This window comes from Trachurus trachurus (assembly GCF_905171665.1).
Source record: "Trachurus trachurus genome assembly, chromosome: 20".
Taxonomy (NCBI): Eukaryota; Metazoa; Chordata; class Actinopteri; order Carangiformes; family Carangidae; genus Trachurus; species Trachurus trachurus.
This window is the reverse complement of record NC_139911.1, coordinates 3802944-3825146: the sequence shown is the minus strand read 5'-3', so window position 1 is coordinate 3825146 and position 22203 is coordinate 3802944. Positions and strand designations below refer to the sequence as shown.

The following is a 22203-nucleotide window of genomic DNA, read 5'->3' as shown; positions in this document are numbered from 1 at the left end:
GTTGAAAATGTCCTTTAACCTTACAGCAGAAATAAACACGTTTACAGCCTGGTTCCTCAAACGCCACATCTCCACGGGTCCAGCTGCCAAGGTGGCGACCGACCACAGATCAAGACACAAACCCTGTAGCTAAACCCATAAGTGAATATAAAAAGGACGTGACGGTCTTCGCCTCCTCAGTCTGTACTGTATCTGTGGCCTGAGCCAGGGAAACATCAGCAGCTTCTTCACATTAACCATAAATGGAAACTAATTGGTATTCCCCAACAGAGCTGAGTGAAACCATCCCGACATCTGAGAGCGGCGGCGATGACAACAGTTTGTTTTTTCTATTAATCAGAAGTCGAGTGGCAGCGTTTTCCTGTGATCATCGACAGCTATTGGCTCCGTCCGCCGTAGGAGTTTCTGTTATGAGTGTCGAAGCAGCAACACATGCTACACAGTGTTTTCTGATTTGTGTGGCGTGACCCACTTCTACATCATCAGCACAAAAAACCATCTTGAGTCGGCATTTTTCCGTGGAAAAAAAGTAAAAGAGTAAAAAAAAAAGAAGAAAGAAAGACAGGATTTACAGTGAAACGGGTCCTGATAACATGAGTCAGACATTTGTTTGTTTGACTGAACTGATACTGTGAACACACACACACACACACATTAGAAAAGCAGAATCACACCAGGCTTAATCACCACCGCCCCCCATGAGCAAGGCAGCGAGGCCCGTCTGTGCTGAGAACCGCCCACTCTTGAATGAAAGGGTTAACTGGAAAACTGAAGCCGTGACTGAAAAGAAAATATTAGTTTCAGTCAACTTTCCCCACGTTAAAGGCCCGAGGCGTTCGGGGCTCGTTGACCTTTTACAGCTTCTTTTTTTTTTTTTTTTTTTTTTTAACGTGACAAAAACTGGGCCGCTGCAGATAGTGAAAATAATAAATTGTTGTATCTGGAAAGGAAACGCAGGAACACTGACTGGAACATGCAGCACAGCCAGAGAGAGACACAGACTCCTAGTAGCTCCGCTCAGATGGCCCCGACTGGAGGGGAATTTTCTTTTTTATTCGTTTCTTTCACCCCTCAAATCCATCTTCATTTCACCGCCGCCGATCATATTCTACACTTTTAACATCTCCAGAGGTGTTCGATCTGATGAAACACCTCAGGGCCAATGAAACGTCTCAGACTGGCAGTCATACCACACACACACACACACACACACATTCACACACACACACACACACACACACACACACACACACACACACCTCGAGCCGGTTCACAGAGACCACATCAGTACCACAGAACCACAGCATCCGAGGCCGACCTGAACCAGGAACCTACAGTATGCAGCGCAGGAAATACGAAAACAAATACGGAAGTTGTATTTAGAGAAAACCACCCAAAGTGTTTTACACTATTCACACAGCGCTTGTATCTGTACTGCACACTTCTATCTATCAATTATATATCATAACTGGATGGAAAGATGGATAATTGATTAACAAGCCTGGGATCTGATTAGTCAACAACCATCTATACCTCCAGAGAGTCATGTTGTGTAACAGACTTCAGCCTCCAGCATCAAGAGATGAACTAATACTGATTCTCATATAGCTAAACACATCACATATGTACTTAAATCAAATACATAGCCTATGACTACGAAAACATTGTTATATTTATTATATTTATTATATAATGGCAATAAGATGTAAGTTTATGTTTGGTAACCATCCATTATCATCTAATATCAATTATCTGTGCAGGTTTGCAGGGGCCGGCCCAGCCTGCATCACAGAGCCGACATATAAAATCTTATTATTACCTTATATGATCTCATTCACATCTACTGACACCTTTAAAGTTCCCAGGTGACCTACTGTACTGAAACAACACATGGACAGGAAGGACATGCAAGGTGTATCCGAGTGGCCACAGGCCTAAAATACCTAAAAACAGGGGACAGGCTGTGATGCCGACCTGCAGGTATCAGAATATAAACTATAAACACCATGATGATCTGACATTTCAATTTCATCTATATCCTGATAATATAACCTGATATGGTTAAGCCTGTGGATTTATAACTTGAAAAATCCAAATGTTTTATGAGTACATAAATAAAACAAGACTCTATGTTTCCGCCTGACGATCAGTTTGTGACCTCATTTGTGGTGGCAAAAAGCATCTCACATACAAACCTCAGGCCAAACTGCACAACAAAACTGTTTGTAAACTGAATTAACCAAAGTGCATGTATCTGTCACTTGTGTTATTTATACATTTCAGCGCTAATTGTGCAGCTCCTGCACTGTAAACCAGGTTTAATGTCAACACAGGTGCTGCTGACTCCTCCTCCTCCTCTGAGGCTCACATAGCCTACACAGGTAACAGCTGCACAGATGCACACTCAGGAGAGCAGCTGACGACATCACGTGGTGCACCGTGCAGAACCAGTCAGGTGAGTTTGTACCTGCACGTCTCTCGTCACAGACGTGACAGCAGGGAAATCCTAGACTCATGACGTAGCCTACTGTATTGGTGCGATGCACAGCTGCAGGGTTTTAGCCACAGGCCTGCTCTGCATTAGCCACACACACACTGTTTGACAGCTTACACACGTTTACCTATGTGCAGAGTGTTGCATGTGCACAATCACCCCCAAATCTGCCCCGTGTGAAGCGTGTTGTTGGAGTTTGAAGCTGTTATTGAGACTGTAAATACAGACACACACAGAGCCAGAGATCTCCCTGCTGTGAGTGAACGGCTACCGTGACAACACTGCAAAACGAGCCCCAGTTTGGCGTCATTTCCTCGGTGTAAAAGCGGCGGGCAGGCCGGAAACGTCGGATTAACTGTAAACGCGTCTCACCTGGATCCCCAGTTGTGTGGCGGGAAAACCTTCACGCTACACAGACGCTCATTTTTCGTAAATATCTGGCAAAACCGTCGATCCTCATAACTGTTTCTCTCCAGCCATTTTGAGTCAAACCGTCCACTCGATCAGTCGGGGGGGACACAAATGTGACCGAGTTGTTAAACACCTACATTCATCGAAATATGTGTACAAAAGTGATTATATGAGTCATATATAACAATAATATAATTTTAGGTTAGCAATATGTTGTTTACAATGAATGAAAAAGTGTCATCTCGCCGTCGCTGTTTCACCGTACCACCCCGTTTAGGCAGGAATGGTACGGTCCAATAAATTCCGGGGACCTACGTCACTCTGCTCGGTCAAACCAGCCAATCAGAGCAGCCGCTCTGCAGAGACCTGTAGCGGTTCAGCGCTGTCAGTGTCAGACAGCTGAGAGCCGTCGACTACATCAGCCCCGTTACTTTAGGGACGGTGTAACGACAACGTAACGTTACTGTGTAACTTCAGCGTAAAACAAACAGCAGCAGAACATGTATTCATCTGAATGAAGCGACGACGACTTGGAAAAAGATTAATTAATAGAACGAAATGAGTTAATTATGGTAATACCCTCCATTTAAAACGTTACATTGGCCTACAGTATAATCAAAAGTCCAGAACCAGAATCTGTTGCATTATTCTTTCTTTTTATTTTGTGTTAGTGAAGTGCAAACACAACTGAGTTTCATTTCAATATTCAAAAATAAAGAGAAAACACTCTGGCAGGCCTCTGTCAATGTTATTTTATCTTACATAGTTTGGTTTTTATAAATAACAAGCAGCTTTTAATTGCATTTGATTAAGTATAGGGCCTACTGCTAATATTTTCTCCTTTAATATCAGTGCAAATGATGATGCCATGGATGATGCCTGTTTCTGTAAGGCCTTAGTCATTTATAATTGGCCAAATATTAACAATAGAAATGATAATAGTCTATTTTATTAATTGGGAATTTGATTGGGAATGTGCACGATTACTGTTCACTACCAACTCCAGTAGCATTTGCATTATTACTTGGTCTTTGTTGTTCTGTATAGTGACAATAAAGGCTGATTCTGATTGTTGTCCCAAGAGAGAAAGGAAAACACATGGGAAATATGCAGATACATGCAAAACATACATTGAACATATGGTCACATGTACCTATAGAAATTCACCTTCCTACATGTTTAACCAGATAATTAATATACATATGGACAAACACACATATTGTACACATTTTATTCAGTATATAAGGCTGGAGAGAGAGAGATTTAGAGAGAAATGATCATATATAGGCTACCTTAGATTTTCTAAACATTGTGAGGTAGAATATGTTGCACAATAAAAGTAAAATCATAAAGTAGGGTGACATGACATTGAAATATTCAGCTTGTGTTGCATCACACTGCTGCATGCTGGCCTGACACGTCCTCATTCTCTCCTTGTATATAAAGGTATTAGTATTTATCTTATTAAAGAAAAGACTGTAAGCAAACCTTCCCCGGCTGAAGGCATGAAATTGCATAAAGAGAATTGTACCAAAAAAAAGATTATATTTTTCGTATTGTTATGTGTTTGTTGATGCTGCAGGCAGCTGTAGGAATCGTATTAAAGTCCATATTAATTAACGAAATACATTATGGGGTGAGTCAGCTATGACACAACATGCATACCCGTAAACATGCATATTTAGACACAGATGTAAATTGACACGCACATACACACACGTCCTTTCTGCTGGTGTTTCACACCGCGCTCCTGGTGCAATGAAGCATGGTGTTGTTAGTTTTGCAATTTGAGTCACCTGGGGCTACGCATGTCCTGTTGTGTTAACCACTGTCACAGGTCACAGTGTATAGTTTGTGGCAGGTGGCGATGCTCTCAGCCACTGTGTTTGTTTGTGCACGAGGAAGATGACAGACAGACAGTGACTGAAAAAGGTGCATTCAGGATTTTCTCTGGGTCTTTTTTTTTCTGTCTCTGCTTCACACATACACACGCACACACACTGAGACGCCAGCAGTGACAGAAGCCTTGAGAACAAAGACGTGTGATCAGGAACTTCAGTACAGGTGTTGTCACTGCTGCTTCTCTGAAAGGCTCTGTTTCACGCTGATAGTGCTCGCAGTGAAATATCAATATTTCTCATCTCCCAAAACAGGATATGAAAGAGAGCTGCTTTTTTTTTTTTTTTTTTCTCCTGCTGTAACCCCTGATGAAACACAGAGGTACCACTCACGACTGTTAGCCCTGATAAGATCTTCAGGTATCACGCTCAAACATATGTTTAAACATCTCCAATGATATCGCACGCTCACCTCAGCAGCATGTGAGTGAGTGTGAGTGTGTGTTTCTTAAAGGGATAGTTCACCCAAAATTCAAATTTAACCTAACCCTAACCCTCTCATTATCTACTCACCCTCATGTCGACTAAGAGCTGTGAGAATTTTCAGAGTCCTCCGTTCCTTCTCTGAGTTACGGGGGGCTCCGTGCAGCAGTATTTGTCCATATAATGGTTGTGAATGGATACCAACTTTCTTCGTCCAAAAAGACACACCAAAAAACATCCAAATACCTCCATACTGCTCGTCTGTAATGTCCCTCTTGTATTGAAGCCCCGACATGAGAAATTGTTCCGAAATTTATTTTAAAAAGTCTATATTTTAAGCTTGTTTGTAGCGGAAGCTCCCAGTGTCTCAGTTCACTGCTCTTCCTGTGTCAGTGCAAATCTCGCGTGATTTGCACTGACCGGCGGAACAATTTCTCATGTCGGGGCTTCAATACAAGAGGGACATTACAGACGAGCAGTATGGAGGTATTTGGATGTTTTTTGGTGTGTCTTTTTGGACGAACTCAGAGAAGGAAAATTCTCACAGCTCTTAGTCGACATGAGGGTGAGTAGATAGATAATGAGTGAAATTTGAATTTTGGGTGAACTATCCCTTTAACTATAGAAAAGAAGTAGTTGTGGCATCTCTCTACTTTGTGATCAATACGAGGATCTTTAGCTCCAGGGCCAAATAGAATTAAGAATTGCTTTAGGATAATGACAGTATCGACCAGCGCTCAGTAAAGCGTTTCAAGCTGTGTGGCAGGTTAATTCCCATCTACGGAGGTGTACAGGGAGCCAGTCTGAGTCAGGTTTGACGGTCAAAGTAATTCTCTCCACCGTGCTATAACTATTTTTCCCTCCCTTCTGTACCACACGGCTGCTGCAATATAATTCATGACCTATTCTCTGGAAACTGAGACATCTGAGAGTCTCTTTGCCATCACAGAAATAGAGAGAATTTGGCAAAAGCTTTTTCGCCTTCATAGACCGCAGTAGTAAAAATTCAACTACTGCAAGGTTATGCAGTAATTTATCCTCTCTCCATTGGCATGTGCCTACACATGTGAAAACCCAAAAAAGTCCTGAGGCGACTCGCGGGACGACACGTCATGAATTAAACGTCAATATGAGTTATCGCAAGATCAGGCCACAAAGCATTAGGGCTGACACTGTAATATAACATAATAACACAATTACAGTTTACGGAGAGAGGGGGGGGGGGGGAGAAAAAAATGGGGTTAGGCAAACAATCACAAGATGGAATTAGCTCTTTCTGCATGTTCAAACAGCCAGTTCTTCCGAGGACTCGCAGAATTACGGCGAAATGCAAAATAAGTGGTATAAGTTGTTGCCTCTAGTCCCTTCCCCTCTCCGTGCTGATATATTTTTTAAGCAGGCTACTTTGAGCGAGCATTCCTTCTTGCATATTCCCTCTGTGAATAAAAGTAATTTACCTTGCTCTTGTGTGTGAGACGTTGAGGTGTTTTGATGTTTGGAGATGAAAATGCTTTGAGATGAAATATTCATTTTTTTTTAGTTGGCTTAATTATGTATGTGTCCACTGTCAAGTTGAAAACTGCTGCTCCTGTGAGGGATGTTTCAAGCGTACCTTTTTGCCATTGGCGCAGAATACATTACCTCCTTATTACAGGGATTGCCTGCATGGCGCACACTCGTATGCAACCTTATGGAAATATTAAATGAAGAGGCTGCACACCTCAGTGGACACACTGAATAAGCATGAGCGGAGCGAGCGTCGTCTCTCCCGCCCCGCTCGTGATTCATAATGTGAAGGTTGGGGCTGATTGTCATTTACTGTCATCTATTGTTTTAGCCAAGGCCTCTTGTCGTCGTACGGACAGTCAGAGTCTATACCTGTACTGTTTGTTCTTAATAACCTTATTCCAACAGTGATGTAATGAACAGTGCTCTGGATTATGAACAGATGGTAAGAGGTGCCTGAGGTGTAATTTGCCTGACATCATGAAAGTCACATCCCCGTGTGTGTGAGTGTAGTGTGTTAAAGTGTGTGTGTCTGTGTCCCTGTGGTCATGTTATGAATCAAGAGGGGGTGTTTTCAAAGGGGCCGTGTCAGAGGATTAGGTCAACCAGTATGCTACGGGAAATTCTCAAAATGTGAGATCAAAACACGGACAGACGCCACACTCATCTCTGTGTCTGTGCTGCGCAGCTACAACTATCACCTTGTTTATCTTTAGCTTAGCATAAAGACTCCAGTCAAGGGGAAACTGCTCTGATGTTTGTTACTTCCCCTTTTCTTTTTTGTAGCTACTGATGGTGTAAACAAGATACACAAAGGCAGTTAGTGGGCGTCAGATGTACTGCTGGGGAGATTTTCTTGCTCTCCAGTTTCTATTCCCCTTTTTTTTCATCCAATGTTTACGCTAAAGTAGCTGAACTGGACTAACCCTCAGGTCAGCGTCATGTTAAAGGTACAGATTATCAGAGTGGTCAGTGATACATTTGGGAAAATAACAAATAAGCATGTTTCCCAAAAAATAAAAAAGTGGTTCAATAAGCCTAATCTTTAGCATTAAAAGTGAAACAAGACAGCTAGCCTGACTCAACTGTCCACTAAAAGCTCCGCTAGAACTAAACTAGAAGCTAAAACTACGTTATTGTATCATTTTTATACTAGATGCACAGAAAAACATGAAAATATACACCAAAAATTCTCAAATAAAACCCGAGTCTCAAATAGACCTTGATCTGCTGGGCCGGATGAACAAACAGTTTCTAAGGCTACGTTTACACGGAACGATCTGAACAGAAAACGCAAAAGTGGTGTTGCGTAGGCCTACTCACTTTTAATTTTGCGTTTAGACGAGCGTTTTTGGGGTGGAAATCTGCGTGCATACGGTGACGGAAAAGTCTGTGGAATTCAGGTTTCCCCTCTGGAGGGTGTTTTCACTTTTTTGCGTTTTCAAGCCCCGAAAACACCGTAGCCGTCTAAACCAAAGGCACATCCGATACAATATTTTGCCGTTTTCATCCACGAGCGTTGTCGTGTAAACAGGGCCTAAGCTGCTTCATTCATGCAGCTAGAGGGGAGTAGCCTAATGCCACTTGGTGTTAAAGCCCGGACCTGATGAGGCCGGACTCAAGAGCATTAATGGGCTCTTTGCACAGCTCCACTACTTCCTGAACTTAATGCTGCTCCTTTATTTCCTGTCTTACATTATTGGACAACCTGATTAATCCAGGAACGTCTGAGTAGTCCCAATGGTCAGACACACCTGGATTAATCAGTTTGTCCAATAATGACAGGAAACAAAGGAGCAGCAGGAGTTCAGGAAGTAGTGGAGCTGTGCAAAGAGCCTATTCTAGGCCTGAACGCAGCCAAAATAAAGTAAACCCGTGGTCGTGGTCCCACCTGCTCCAAGTTATGTTTTCGACCCGAACCCGGCAGCGTACGTGTCCGGTCGTGTTGTTTGGCCTGGTCCGTTGAGAACTCTGACTGACCCAAGGAAAGAGCCGGCGCATGTACAGTCTGTGGCCGGAGCGCGCATACAACTTCTAAATGAATATGTGCTCTGGATTCGGCTCTTTCCTTCTATTACTCTTTTAAACAGTAACAGAATCATTTGAGAGGATTTTCCATCTTCGCTGAGCATAAGATTTGTTTTAAATTAACTAAAAGCCTGTCCCATAGACGCCGTCTCTCTCTAATATGGTCAGTTTGGCAGTTGAAGCAAATAAAAGCCCCGGCTTTATTGGTGGGTTTGCGTAGTGCATAAGTACAGTGTGTGTTGATCAGTGAGCTTTGTATGTGCTAAACGGCTGGGTTAGCTGTTTTCTCTGTTCCAGTAGAAGCTATAGGCTTAGCTGAGTGGTAGCTAATGCTAACATTTAAAGGACGACTGTAGCATTTTGGTAAATATACTCTGTTTATTTTTTGAGAATCAGATGAGATGTTCACTTCTGCTCTCATACATTACGGTAACTACCAGTAGTTATCTTATCTCAGCATTTTAAGACTTGAAACAGCTAGCTTGACTTGCTGGCCTATCAAATCTCGTTAATCTATGGTGGAAGTGTGGGATATTACAGATTAGTCAGTTTGTCGTGACTTTCTGGGGTCTGTGTTATTTGTCTGGAAACTTTTTACTGTGACATCAAGAGTCCGGCAGGAAATATCCGAGTAGATAACACCCCCTGAAATGTTAGCATAATATTTACACTATGAGTGGCACTGATCTTTTTATCTAACTCTCGATGAGAAGGCAAGTGTGTATTTCCCAAAATGATGAAATGTTCCTTTTAAACAATTAATCCCAGGATAAGATGGAAAGAAAAACTGCAGCTGACTCAGATATCTTTTCTGGCTGCATGCGTTCAGTGTCATTTGTGCACGTGCTGTTTGTATGTAAGAGGTTTCCAAAGGCCTGACCTTCATGGCCCTTGTTGCTCTGTGGACTCTTTTCCTCTCTTCCAAGCCGTGAAGTCAAGGCCCTCGCGCACTCTCCAAGTTGTAAAACATGAAAATGAAACACTAGTCTATCTCACTTTCAGTTTTGTCCAGATGTCACATCGAGTTTTGATGTGCGATGCTCGCCACATGTTTCCAATAGGAACTTTTGGTGCGTGCCCTGGCTTACACTTCAGGGGTGAATGTGCACTGAACTGAACCTGAGACAAGAAGAGCATATCTGCACACAGATAAGATTACATTATACCTGCTAACTTATTCATACTCAGTGATTTACTGATGTAAACTCAGAGTTTTTCAGGCCCACAGTGTGAGATTTATGCCACATGATATATACATAACACTGTCTTTTTTAAATACTGCCAGGAGAAGCTTTAAACCCAAATCTTGTAAACGCATCACTGATCATTTCCATAATATAAATACAACAATCCCACTTGATTCTTTTTGTTAAGGCCATCAGATTACTGAATCTACCCACTGCTGAGCGAGTCCCTCCGCTTCCTGAACACTTCATTACAAACACTAAATGAGGACTATCTCAGTGCATGTTTATTTCCAAAACTTCTTACTGGCTGCTTTGTTATTATTGCAGTCATTTCCCGTGCTGGAATTTCATTTTGGGGCTCCCTTTCCGCTCCTAAAACTTACTAGTGGCCCGTCACCCTTTCAGCACCTCTCATTGGCTCTTGTAAAGGTGTGGGTGGCCATGGTTGGACCCTGAAGTGGCCACATGGACGCAGAGCTGTGAAATTACATTAAGCCGCCAGCCTGAGGCCCATGGCAATCCTCCCTTAATGAAAACTGTTTCACAGCACTAGCTGCTCGCAGCGCCGGAGACAATCTGTTTGACAACTAGGGCTTAATATGGAGAGGTTGAGTAAAGGGACACCATAGTAATTGGCTGGCATTTTGGATGTTCATTTATAGTGCTCCGCCGCTATTCATGTGCAGAGAAAAATGTTCTGATGTTCTCTGAGTGTGTGTGGGAAAAGAGTAGGTGTGTGGTATTCATATTCATCCAGTGAAAATAGCAGTGGCCTATCGCAGACTGAAACATAAGCACATACACAAACATATACCACCCACACACTATTCACTCATCGCGCCTCACCATTGTGCCTATATAACCACACAGTTTCAGATCTGTGTTTCCTTGTAATGGAAATGAGATGTATAGATTTGTATCTCCACTCGGGGGGGAATGGCAACGTATTAATTCATCTCATCAATGGAAAGTGAGCTAAATAAAAACATGTAGGCTATTTACCGTTCTTCCCTCCAGCTTTGATTCTGACCTTTGTCCACTCCGATAAAACAGAGTTGAATGGAACTTTGTTATTCTCAACCTATTGAAAAACTGCATTATATTCAATACAGTGATGGTGTTGTCGTCAGAGTGGTCACTCTGGATGATGATCCCACATTAGATCATCACCAACTCTGTAGTTACCTCCAGTCCAACACCTCTCTTTCTCATTCAGACCCACAAACACAACCTTGTCAACCCCATGTCCAAACTTCAAGCTATACCACCACCCATAGCCTACTATTGAGACCAAAACTGAGTTAAAAGTGAATTGAATATTTCACTTGACTTAATGTTTTCTGAATGACTGGCTGCATGTTGTTTTTGCTACCTCATTTAGCTCAGGTGGCTACGCTATAGCCTAATAGCTAATTGTCTTCTACCAGACATTAAAGCGGGGGAGAGGTGGTGATTGTTGTTCGACAAAAGCTTCCGCCATCATCTCATTTATAATACATGAGTTTATTATATAAATGTTCACATCCTCAGGCTACAATTAGCTACAGGAAATGATAAGAAGAAGCCATGAGGCTAGCTGGTTAGCATGCTAACTTGAGTATAAGATAAGAAGTGAGGAGGTGATAGTGTTGTGTTTGATTTCTGTAGACATCCGTAGATGAGTAAAGGAATGAAGTTTGATAGTAAACAGCTAAATGCTAATATTAGCAGCTATGTGGCAATGGGAAAAAGCTGCAGTCGGCTCCTTTAAAGGGGAACTGTACAAGTCCGGTCTCCTCTCCTCTTTAGGTGGAAGGCAGAGAGCCTCCATTCTCCCTGGAACTAGTTACAAGTCATTGATTTAACCAGAACTAGGACTCTGGAGCTGGTTCATTAACGTAAAAATGTAGCATAGTTAAGCCAAAAATCCCACATAGTTCCTCTTTAATGGTGGAGATATGTGGTGTAGGCCTAGTTATTCAGAGCAAAGGTCAGCGTAAACTTTCAAACACACAAAACAAATCACAGTTTTGATTTCTTCACTGAAATTTATTTCGTACAGCTGGTCGCAGTGAGCTCATTTTGAAACGTCTTCAACAGTAAACTTAAAATCCCATTCAGCTCCATCTCAGAGCCAGCCAGGTCTCCAAAAGCTGGGCACGTAAAACACAAGCTAGAGCTCACTCACTCACTCACTCACTCACTCACTCACACAACAATGCAATGAACTTTTCAATTCCTCAGCGGCAAAAAAACTTATGGGCAAACGTTTCGCAGGACACAGTCTGAAAAACACATCACCTGATTAATATAATAACATCATCCTGTCACTGCAGAACACCTCAGGTCACACGTGTTATTTCACCACAAGTCTGGTTTCAGCTGCGATAGAAGATGACTCCAAAAATAATGCCTTGATAGACTGAGTTTGACAAAACCTCGCAGAGCACACAAACCCTGTTCCAGCCGCAAGGACAAATGAACAGTAAAATGCAACCGGCGCTCCAATAAATACAGTATAAATTTAAACTGGGCCGTGCAAGAGGATGGCTGTCTCCCTTTGACAGTCGCAAGTGGAGGGAGAAGACCGGGGCAAGCCTGACCCGAGCACCGAGCGCCGAGGCCCCCGTGTGTGGGTGTATTCATTTCTATGTGCATGCATATGTGCGGGATAAAGTCTTCGCACAGCGCTCCTCAGCCAAAACAAGTATATGTCTTGGCCGGCGCTGTAGACAGGCAACGTTACGTTCACCCGCAGGTCAGGAGCGCTCAGCCCCGTGGCCACCCACCCCTGTGGAACCATGGGAGTGGAGGAGTTTATGTTTGTTTGTGTAGCTCCGAGTCTCGGGAGGGGGGCTGCCTCGTCTTCGTCTTCTTATTCTATTAACTTCTTGCATTTCAAGTCCTTCCTGAGAGTTATTATCTAATCCCGAAATCTGAGTCATCAAGTGAAGACGGTTTTAAAAAAAGAGAGAAAAAGACAGGAAATTAAACAAAACAGAAACATTTCTCAGTTCCAACAAACAAAGATCTGCTTACTTGCCCTTCTTCAGCCTTTGAAGAAGTTATAAAAAGAACTCTGATTATACTATTGGGGTTATTTATAGGTTTATACGTTTTTTTTTTACTTTCATGTGTCATGCAACTGTAAGCTGTAACATTTGAGGTGTGCAGATAGTTACCAGCGACACTCTGAGGCCAGGCCTGCTGCGTCTGTGAACCAGCTGAAGTTACGTAACTGCGTGTTCGCCTCTAAACACTGAGGCGTTGCAGTGTGTGTGTGTGTGTGTGTGTGTGCTTTAATTACAAAGTTGGAGGGAATATTTAAGTCCTTCATTCATGTAGAAGTACTCCAGTAACTGTATGCAAATATAATTTAAGGAAAAAGTAGTGAAGTAGTGAATGCAGGGGGGGGAAGCTGACCATGTGACCATGCATGTCGTTATACAATTATATCGTTACCCTTATTAGATCATGACATTAGCTCATTGTTACTGGTGCATTAATGTGTAAACAGCATTTGTGGTTATAGTGGAGCTATTTGTTTTTAACTATTCTAAATAATCACAGGTAGTTGGGAATAATTCATCCTCACTATATAATTTAAATTTAACAAATTACACTAAAAACACATTTGAAAAAGTTAAAAACCATGTTAAATCTGCAGCAATTCATCATTAATTTGTGAAATAACTTGTATTTACAGCTGTTAAATCGATCTGATTTGCAGCTTTGTGGACGTTTATAGCAAAATGAAGTGAAATGTAAAGGTAAAACTACTTAAAAGGTGCACTTTAATGCAGTATTTGAATGTGTCACACTGTATTTGTCCACTAAATGCTTAATTTCAGGCTTTGTTACAAACATTGAGACCAGAACTGTGACATCAGCTGATGTTTACAATGCGTGGAGTGTCCTTTTCTTAATAAAGGGAGTATTTTTTTGGTCCAGTTGCTGCATGCTCACCTTTCCCCCCTGACTCACATGTTTGGGGTGTGACCAGCATGTCAGCTACTTCCTGTCTCAAGGAAAGGAGAAAAAAAGAGAAAGAAACCACAGAGACGGAAGCGAGTTGAGAATACTGCGGCTCATGTCGGAGGAAAAAACCAAGAGATTGACATCTAGTCCTCAAAACATTGTATTGTTGGGTTTCAGCCTGTGACAGCAGCAGCAGCAGCATGTATTCAACCACTGTGAATACTGGAGCTGATATTTGTTTTAGGATTTTTCTCCCCCCGAGCCCCGAGGAGCCGACGTGACCCAGAGAGAGAAAGAGAGAAAGAAAGAAAGAGAAAGAGAGAGAGAGACATGAGAAAATTCTCAGGCCTCCTGCAACAGGATCTGTTTATTTGCTACAAGCCAGATTTCTGTTTAAAAGAAGCAGATTTTAAATGAAAAACTGATTTTTTTTCTTTCCCCCCTTCAAACGTCAAACTCGACAAACTCTCACAGCTTTGTAATGCACTGTGAGTGTGTGTCCGTGTGTGTGTGTGTGTGCATGTGCATGTGTGTGCTTCTCTTCTGGGGCTGAAATTGATCTTTTCTCTTCTCACAGTATCGGTTGCATCGTAGGCTCCACCTGAGCACTTTTACAGTGTGTGTGTGTGTGTGTGTTTTAGCTGGCTGGATAAGAGCCTTGGCTGCAGCTGAGCAGAATGCATTGGTGGTGGTGATGGTACTGTGTGTGTGTGTGTGTATGTGTATGTGTGTGTGTGTGGGGGTTGGTGGTCTGTTGAGCGAAGGAGGAGGAGGAGGAGGACCTCACATTTAGCGTCCGTCTCTTGGGACAGATTAGGCAGTTTAGTCTTTGCTGTGTCTCTCTCTCTATCACTGCCACTGGCCTCAGCGTGGAGCAGGGCAGGCTGTTCTGTTCTGTTCTCTACCTTCTTCTCCTCTGTCCATCCGTCCGTCCGTCCGTCCTCCTTTTGTACTTTCTGTTCCTCTCTTCTACTCTCGTTTCCTCTCACTGCAAAAACTCAAATATCTTACCAAGAATATTTGTCTTATTTCTAGTCAGAATGTCATTTCTAGTGAAAACAAATCTCATTATACTTAAAATAAGACTCATCACATTTAAAAACTAGCTTGCTTTTAGACACGTTTTACTTCTTTCAAGCAGATTTTAAAATCTGATAGTGGAGCCAATTGTTCTTCCTTATATAAAAGCACAAAAAACTTGCTTTCACTGGCAGATTGTTCTACTTATTTCAAGTAAAAATTTGTTTGAAACAAGTGAGAAATGAGACATTTTGACAAGAAATAAGACAAATATTCATATTCAAATACAAAGATTTAGAGTTTTGCAGTGCTCTTCCTCTGTTTTTCTCTCCATCCCTCCCTCCCTTCATGCTCAGTTTCTGTTTTACACCCCTCTGTCTCTCCCCCACCTCTCCTCTCCTCCACCTCCAGCTGATTCTCTTTAGTCGACAGCCCAGATGGCACAGGGGGCCGAGTGGGTTTGTGGTCGGGATGTACAGGACCACCAACCCCCAACCTCCCTCCTCCATCCTCACTTCCCTCTCTCCCTCTCCCTCCTTCTCTCCCCCTCTCCTCTCCTCTCCTCTCCTCTCTGCTTTGCCTCGACCGTCCCACTGAGCTGATCCCCTTGGTCCTGCATGGAGCAACCATGAAGCTCAACCTTTAATCTCCTAAACGATCCTGGACCTAAGAGGATCAATACTCATTTTCAGGGAGCAGCATGATCCCTTAATGTAGTGTAGGATGGCTGCTTATCCCTCACTCCCCCCCCTTCCCTTCCCCTCCCTCTCTCTTTCTCTCTCCTCCATTCCTCAGTTTCAACTCCCCATAGGAAGAGCAGGAGTCAGCCTTTTCATTTTACGACCCCGTTCAGTTCAGACATCTTGTTTGTTTGGGTTTTTTTATTCCTGATATCACCTGTGTGTTGCCTTTTACTACAAACTGTCTTTTTTATTAGTTGATTGGGTTTTGGTGTGATGATTGTGTTTTTTTTTTTAATTATTATTATAATTATTATTGTTATCAAATTAGATTAATGTCTGGTGGTTGACCTGTGACCTTCGCTTTCATCTAGATTACAGGAAGCTCGCATGTGTCTAACAACTTAACCACCGTTCGCTCCAGCACAAAAATACACAGAGACGTGCCAGAGAAAATAAATCACCCAGGTTTTAGTCCGGTTCCTCTGAAACACATCAGAGATTTTCTTCGGGCTATTTCGTATTAGTAGTGGTCGTATAATTGTTATTCTTTTTTTCTTTTTTTTCTTTCTTTCTTTCTTTTTTTTTTTCCACAGACGCTGAAAAATGACTTCATGCTAATAGCGGTGTGATCCAAGGAAAATGGGAAAGATCGGACTTTCCATTGGATAACAAGCATCCTATTTTTCCAGGCTCGGTGTGTGTGCATGTGTGTGTGTCTGTGTGTGTGTGAGGGAGCGCCGTTACAACCGCACAGTTAGCTGAGCGTCTCATCATTGATCTTTGCTGATGCAGACTGTTTCTGAGGCCTTTTTCATCAGAGAGGGAGAGAAAGAGAGGGGGAGGCCGGGCGGGCATCCCCCCCTTCCTAGTCCCTCTCAGAGAGGCTGCTGTCTATTGGTAGAAGAGGCCACCTGGAGCAAGTTTGGAGGTGTTGTTTATGCTGAAGCTATTACTCTGTGTCTGGGCAGCGTGCCCTGAGAGCGGAGCGGAGCTGAGCTGAGCTGCTGCTACTGAATTATTCACCCAGGAGATCTGCCATCCTCCGTATACAAGCTGTCACATGTGGCTGAATGATAAGATGATTGTTAAGCACCGAGGAGTCTGGAAACACAGATTGATATCAAACTGTATGTCACATTTATTTCCTGCATGATAAAACGGGGGGGCGAAATCTTGGAAGTGTAGCCTATAATCCAAAGTGTAGCCTAAGAAAAGAGGCGAGAAGTCTCTTCAGATCGTTTCCAGAGCATCATTAAACAGTCGTCACTGAGAATCACAAGACACACACACACACAGAGAGACAGAGAGTGAGGGATGATGACAACATCTGACACACCAGAGCTCCAGGAACTAGAAACCTTCAAGTCATCTGCTGCAGGAAGAGGTCACGGCCTCGAGGCGACCGCTGCTCCTCTGACCTAAAACTGCACATCATGGGACCTGCAGCAGCGTTATTTCATTCTGCTGCGCTTCATCTTCCTTGACACTACAACTTTTCCACAAGAATTCACCTCAAACATGTGATCCTAGGATTCTTTCTTTTCTGTTTACACAGAGCCCACTGTGATAAGTGCAACTGCATGTGTGTGTGTGTGTGTGTGTGTGTGTGTGTGTGTGTGTAGTGAGGTTTAAGTCTGATTGGACGCAGTCTGAACCTGCTGACTGTGCTGGCATGTCTGCGTCCTCTTCATCACCGCTGCAGTGAGCTCGACTCAGGAGAACAGCGGGGTCTTTCTTTAGGTGGAGGATTGAATCAGTGATGACAGTCTCATGACCTCTTCCTCTCTGTAACACACACACACACACACACACACACGCTCTGTGTCTCTGTGCTCTCCTACTGTGCTTTACAAACACACAAACACACACATCATGCACGACACAAACAACAGGTTGTCCCGCCGTCGCCGTCACAGTCAGGGATCAACATCTTCATATTTGAAGAAGATGCCATCGCATCATAACGGGCACCGGTGATGTCATCGATTACATAATAGTAATCATCATGACAGAAAAGACTGAACTGATGATGTCATACAATTTCTAATCAATAATGTATAGCCTACATTGCTTTTTTTTCTATAAGAAAGTATAAATATTATTGTAAATGAACAAATTCAACTTTTGGGGAGAAAAAAAAACTTTATTGGTAACACTTTACAATAAGGGTCCCCTAATTAACATTAGTTAGTACATTATTAAGCATTAATTAACTGTTTACAGATATATTAACAATCATTATTATGTATTACTTAGGATTAAGAAACACATTAATTAATGTAGCCTATTAGTAAGCAGTTAATTAATGTTTACCACTCAAAGTTAGTTAAAGTTGAATAATGTAATTAGTTATCATTATGTATGCATTACTCAGCATTAATTAACACATTACTTATTACACATTACATTACTTATATATACTTACACTTATTGTAAAGTGTTACCACTTTATTTGAATTTGCATCATCCAGGTAAATAAACAGGTGCTGTAGGTAGATTTCACATAAACACTTTCTCTTTCATATCATCTAGGCTAACTTACTAACTTATTTCACATTTATTATTAATCATAATAATAAAAAAAAGTGAATAAAAAGCTGCATCATATGTTATAATTTCAGGAGCCATTAGTCAGAGGCTGGGCAGGTACATCATCCTCATCCTCTTCCTCATCCTCATCATCATACATGCATCATCCTCTCTCTCTCACTTCCAGTATCTAGAATGAATGGTCCTGGCAGCGGGGAGGTGCGGGAAGGAAGGTGGTGTCGTAAAGCTGTGTGTAGCTAGTAGGCTAGTGTGTCGTAAAACCAGGTGCGGAGAAGGGGAGGTGAAGGGGAGGGAGGTGGAGAGGTGGCGTGGAGGGAGGGGAGGTGGGGGGGGAGAGGGGGTGAGAGAGGAGGTGACTCTCCGGCAGCATTTAGACACAACGAAAGGATCATGGCGGATGGCCCCAGGTGTAAGCGCAGAAAGCAGGCGAACCCGCGGAGGAACAACGGTGAGTAGGAACAAACTCCGCCCGACAATGGTGCCTCTTTCCCGGGGAGACGGCGCAGCGGCATGCCCCCCCTCTGGTGGTGCTGCTTCTTTGCTTCTTCTCAGCGGAAAGTTTCTTTTTTTTTTTTTAAGTGAAGTAGCAAGTGAGCGCTCTGCTGCTGTGTTAACATACTGAGCCGTGCCGTGCTGTGCCGTGCTATGCTGTGTTGGTTGGTTGGTTGCTGTACCGTTATACCTGATGGGTCGCGTCTCTCCCTCCGCCTAGACCGTTATACGCACCTCAGCCTGGAATAAAGTGGAGCCGCCTCAGCCTCCACTCCACTTTATTCCTCTTTTATTCTATTATTATCCCATTTCACCCACTTTATTAACACCGGTTGGTTCAGTTTAATGTTAATTCAGTCGAGTTTTTTTGTTTTAACACCAAACTCGGACCTGTTTGTTTGGTGGAGCCTGATTGTTATTGCGGGACCTCGAGTCGAAACACTATAACCCTATAGACCCTACACCATTTCCTTTGCTCTTTCTTTATCTTTATCTTTCTCCTTCTTTATATTTGGTTTCTTCTCTTCTCTTCTTCCTTTTCTTTCTTTCTTTCCTCGTGTCTTTTCGGTTCCGCTCCTGTCGCGCTCGTGTAGCAGGTAGCGACCGGACACTGTTGCTGCACCACCGACCGGAGTTTCTCAACCAAACGCGTTGTGTTTTTTGGTTTTTGTTTAATTCCCTCAGCTTGTTGTGTGGTTTTTTAAATGAATCCTCACATGTTTATAGTGTTAAACAACCGAAAAGAGGATAAGAAGGAGAAGTGTGGTGTCGTGTTGTGTTGAAGCTCCTCTCTCTTCTCTCTCTGTGTCTCTTTCTCTCTGTGTTACATGTCTTTATTTCTCACTCGCTCCATCCTCCTCCAACTTGTCTCCAATGTTCCGGTTCTGGGTTTTTGAAGCACACTCAGGCTCGGTTGTGTTGTGTGTGTGTTGTGTAGTTGTGTGTGTGTATAGGCTATGTATGTCTGTGTACAGTGGAGCTCGGTAGAAAACATGGATGAGGTGACCGAGGTTCCGGAGAACGAGGAATATCTCAGGCGCTGTTTGCGCTGCCCATATAAGGAGAGCGGATACTCTCCAGGCGCGCGCTGGGAATCCTGATTCTTGTAGGGGGACCGTGGTCGCGAGGCGAGCAGCGAAGCCTGAAACACACATAACACACATTCAGACACACACACGCTGTTGTTTCTGTTTCTGCTTCTTCTATTGGGTTTTTTTCCTGCTCGTTTTATTTCTCTCAGAAGAGAAGTGGTGCGTTTTCTGCGGTGCGCGCGGTTTCACGCACCTTTTTTTCTTATTGTTGTGGCGTGGAAATGTTCATGCGGTTGTAAAGTCACCGACAGGATCCTCTCTCTCTGTGTGTGTGTTTGTCTCTGTTCAACACTGGACTGTTTGTATTGTTTCTATCAGACGGGTGGTTTTATTTCTAAGAGTGGATTTGTCTGAGTTTGTTTCTTTCGATCTGTGGAGCGACGCTGTTGTTTTTTGTCTCTTAGCTATAATAATCGATGTGATTATTATTATAATTATAAATCGAGATCGAGTCTGTTCCGTCTGAGTCTGACAACATGTGTTGTGTCTCTAACATGACCAAACACATGCTCATGTGTTGTGCCACCCAGTGTAGCTTCAAGGAAATTCAGCGAGAAACGCGAAACTCTGAGATTCAGCTTCAGCTTCTGCGATAAAAAAAAAAAAACGTTTTATTTCTTTATTTGCTCATTTATTTGAGTCTCTCTTGGTTCCTTTGGATGGATTTTATTTTTATTTTCGGTTGTCCACGAGGTGCTGTTGAGCTTCCGGCTCGGACACACACTCAAACACACACACATACACACACACACCTCAGATAACGGTCCCTGCTGTCAGAAGGTGCAGGATATTTATCTCCTCCTCCTTTTTTCTCTCCTCCTATTCAACTTAACGGGCTTTCATTAAACTTTTCTCTCAGCAGTCAGGTGACCCCCCCCCCCCCTCCTCTTTTCTCCTCCTCCTCCTCCTCCTCCTCCTCCTCCATTGATATTTAAAAGTCACATCCGTAACCTAACAGATGTGTTCCTTGTTACCTCGGCCCATTTGCCTTAAAAAAAAGGTGCAGATCTTTGAAGTGGATCTTATCTGTCATGTAAATCAACTTCCTCCTGCAGCTCTGACTTTCTCTACTTGCTTGACCCAGGTGGTAGTGGTGGTAAATTATAATATAATAATAACAATATAATTTAATGAAACAAGTTGTGCAGTTGTGGCAGTGTGTTTAGTTTAGTTTCAAGGCGTGTTGTTGTGGAGCTGAGATCAAGGTGAGCTGCTGCATTCCCCGCTGTAAACAGAGAGGTGTTAACAGCCTGCAGGATGACAGGTGTTTGTAATCGGCTGGATGGGGACGCTCACTACAACTACCAGTCCTCAACTATACACTACATTACTACTCTGTTGCTGCTGCTGCACAGGAATGCACCAGTATTAACATTCCTTATAAATAAACAGGGCCGGGCCGGGACTCGGCGGCTCTGCAGGAGTCACAGGTATCTATAGTAATAATCCTCCACGCTCACACCTCACATGTTGGTGAATCATGCATTGCATCCCAACAAAAAAAAGAGAAAAAAAAAGACAGAAAAGGGAAAATGAGGTCGGAAACAAGTCATGTAATGTAATGTGGACATTTATTGGCTCCTGGTTGAACTAAACTTAGCTCCCTGGACTCAGTAGAAACTATAGAAATCGACGTCACGCTGCGAGTTTGTGAGGGGAATAATAAAAAATAATGGTTTACGCTGCAGCTACAGTTTGTTTGGTGGAACTGAAGTGGAGGTGGTGGTGGTGGAGATGAGGGAAGAGGGAAGGGGGGTGGGTGGGGGGGCTATAGTTGGTGTTGATGGAGGAGGGGATTGGCCCCTGTAGGTCCACATGCCACTTGAGTTCTTTAAAAGACATCTGTTTACATTTAAAAGGGTCCACCCCTGTTGTGTGAAGAGTTTAGCAGAGGAGGAAATTTTTCATTTATCTCACAGCTTTTCACCAACTTCCTCAGCAGCAGCAGCAGCAGCAGCTTCATTTGAAAGTGCCAAGTAAGAAGAAAATCCCCCCGCCTGCCCCCGTTTTCTCTCTCCAACTCCAACTCTCTGGGCTTCACTCCTCCTTCCAGAGCCCGGCCTTTTTTTTTTCTTTTTTTTTTTGTATATTTTCAGGAGTGGGAGGGGTCGGATGAGTGGATGGATGGAGGTGGGATGGAGGGGGGGTTTGAGACACAGTAGCCAGGGGTGCTGTTGATTGCCCCCTGACCTGGGCATCCATGCGTGCCTAGAGTATGACTTCACTTTCCCCCCCTCCCTCCCTCCCTCCTCCCCCCTCCTCTTCCTCCTCCTCCTCACGGTGCCATTGTGAAGCTTCCAGCATGTCCAATTGTGTTTGTGTTTAAGTCTGTTCAATGAAAAGGGGGGAAGAGAGGAGCTGAGGGAGGTTGGGGGTGTTGCTTTTACTCCGCTGCTCCCTCCTCCCTCCCTCCTTTCTCTCCATCCATCCATCCCTCCCTGACCCCTTAAACTGTGGGCTCCA

At 43.2% G+C, this 22203-nt stretch overlaps 2 protein-coding genes across 2 annotated transcripts in view; one reads left to right on the top strand and one right to left on the bottom strand.

Annotated features, from left to right (window-relative positions):
- znf438 (zinc finger protein 438) overlaps positions 1 to 3034 on the bottom strand; it is a gene marked incomplete at its 3' end in the record, with an annotated part of 58675 nt that extends 55641 nt beyond the window's left edge. Inside the window, exons 1-2 of the mRNA XM_083995632.1 lie at positions 2867 to 3034; positions 1260 to 1331 (exon numbers count right to left, since the gene is read on the bottom strand). The remainder of the gene's footprint in view (positions 1 to 1259; positions 1332 to 2866) is intronic.
- A 15465-nt stretch (positions 3035 to 18499) lies between these two features.
- The window catches only part of zeb1b (zinc finger E-box binding homeobox 1b), a gene marked incomplete at its 3' end in the record, with an annotated part of 75661 nt that continues 71957 nt past the window's right edge, over positions 18500 to 22203 (top strand). The window contains exon 1 of the mRNA XM_083995241.1: positions 18500 to 18605. Coding sequence (XP_083851367.1) covers positions 18548 to 18605 — 58 coding nt within the window. The 5' untranslated portion in view covers positions 18500 to 18547. The remainder of the gene's footprint in view (positions 18606 to 22203) is intronic.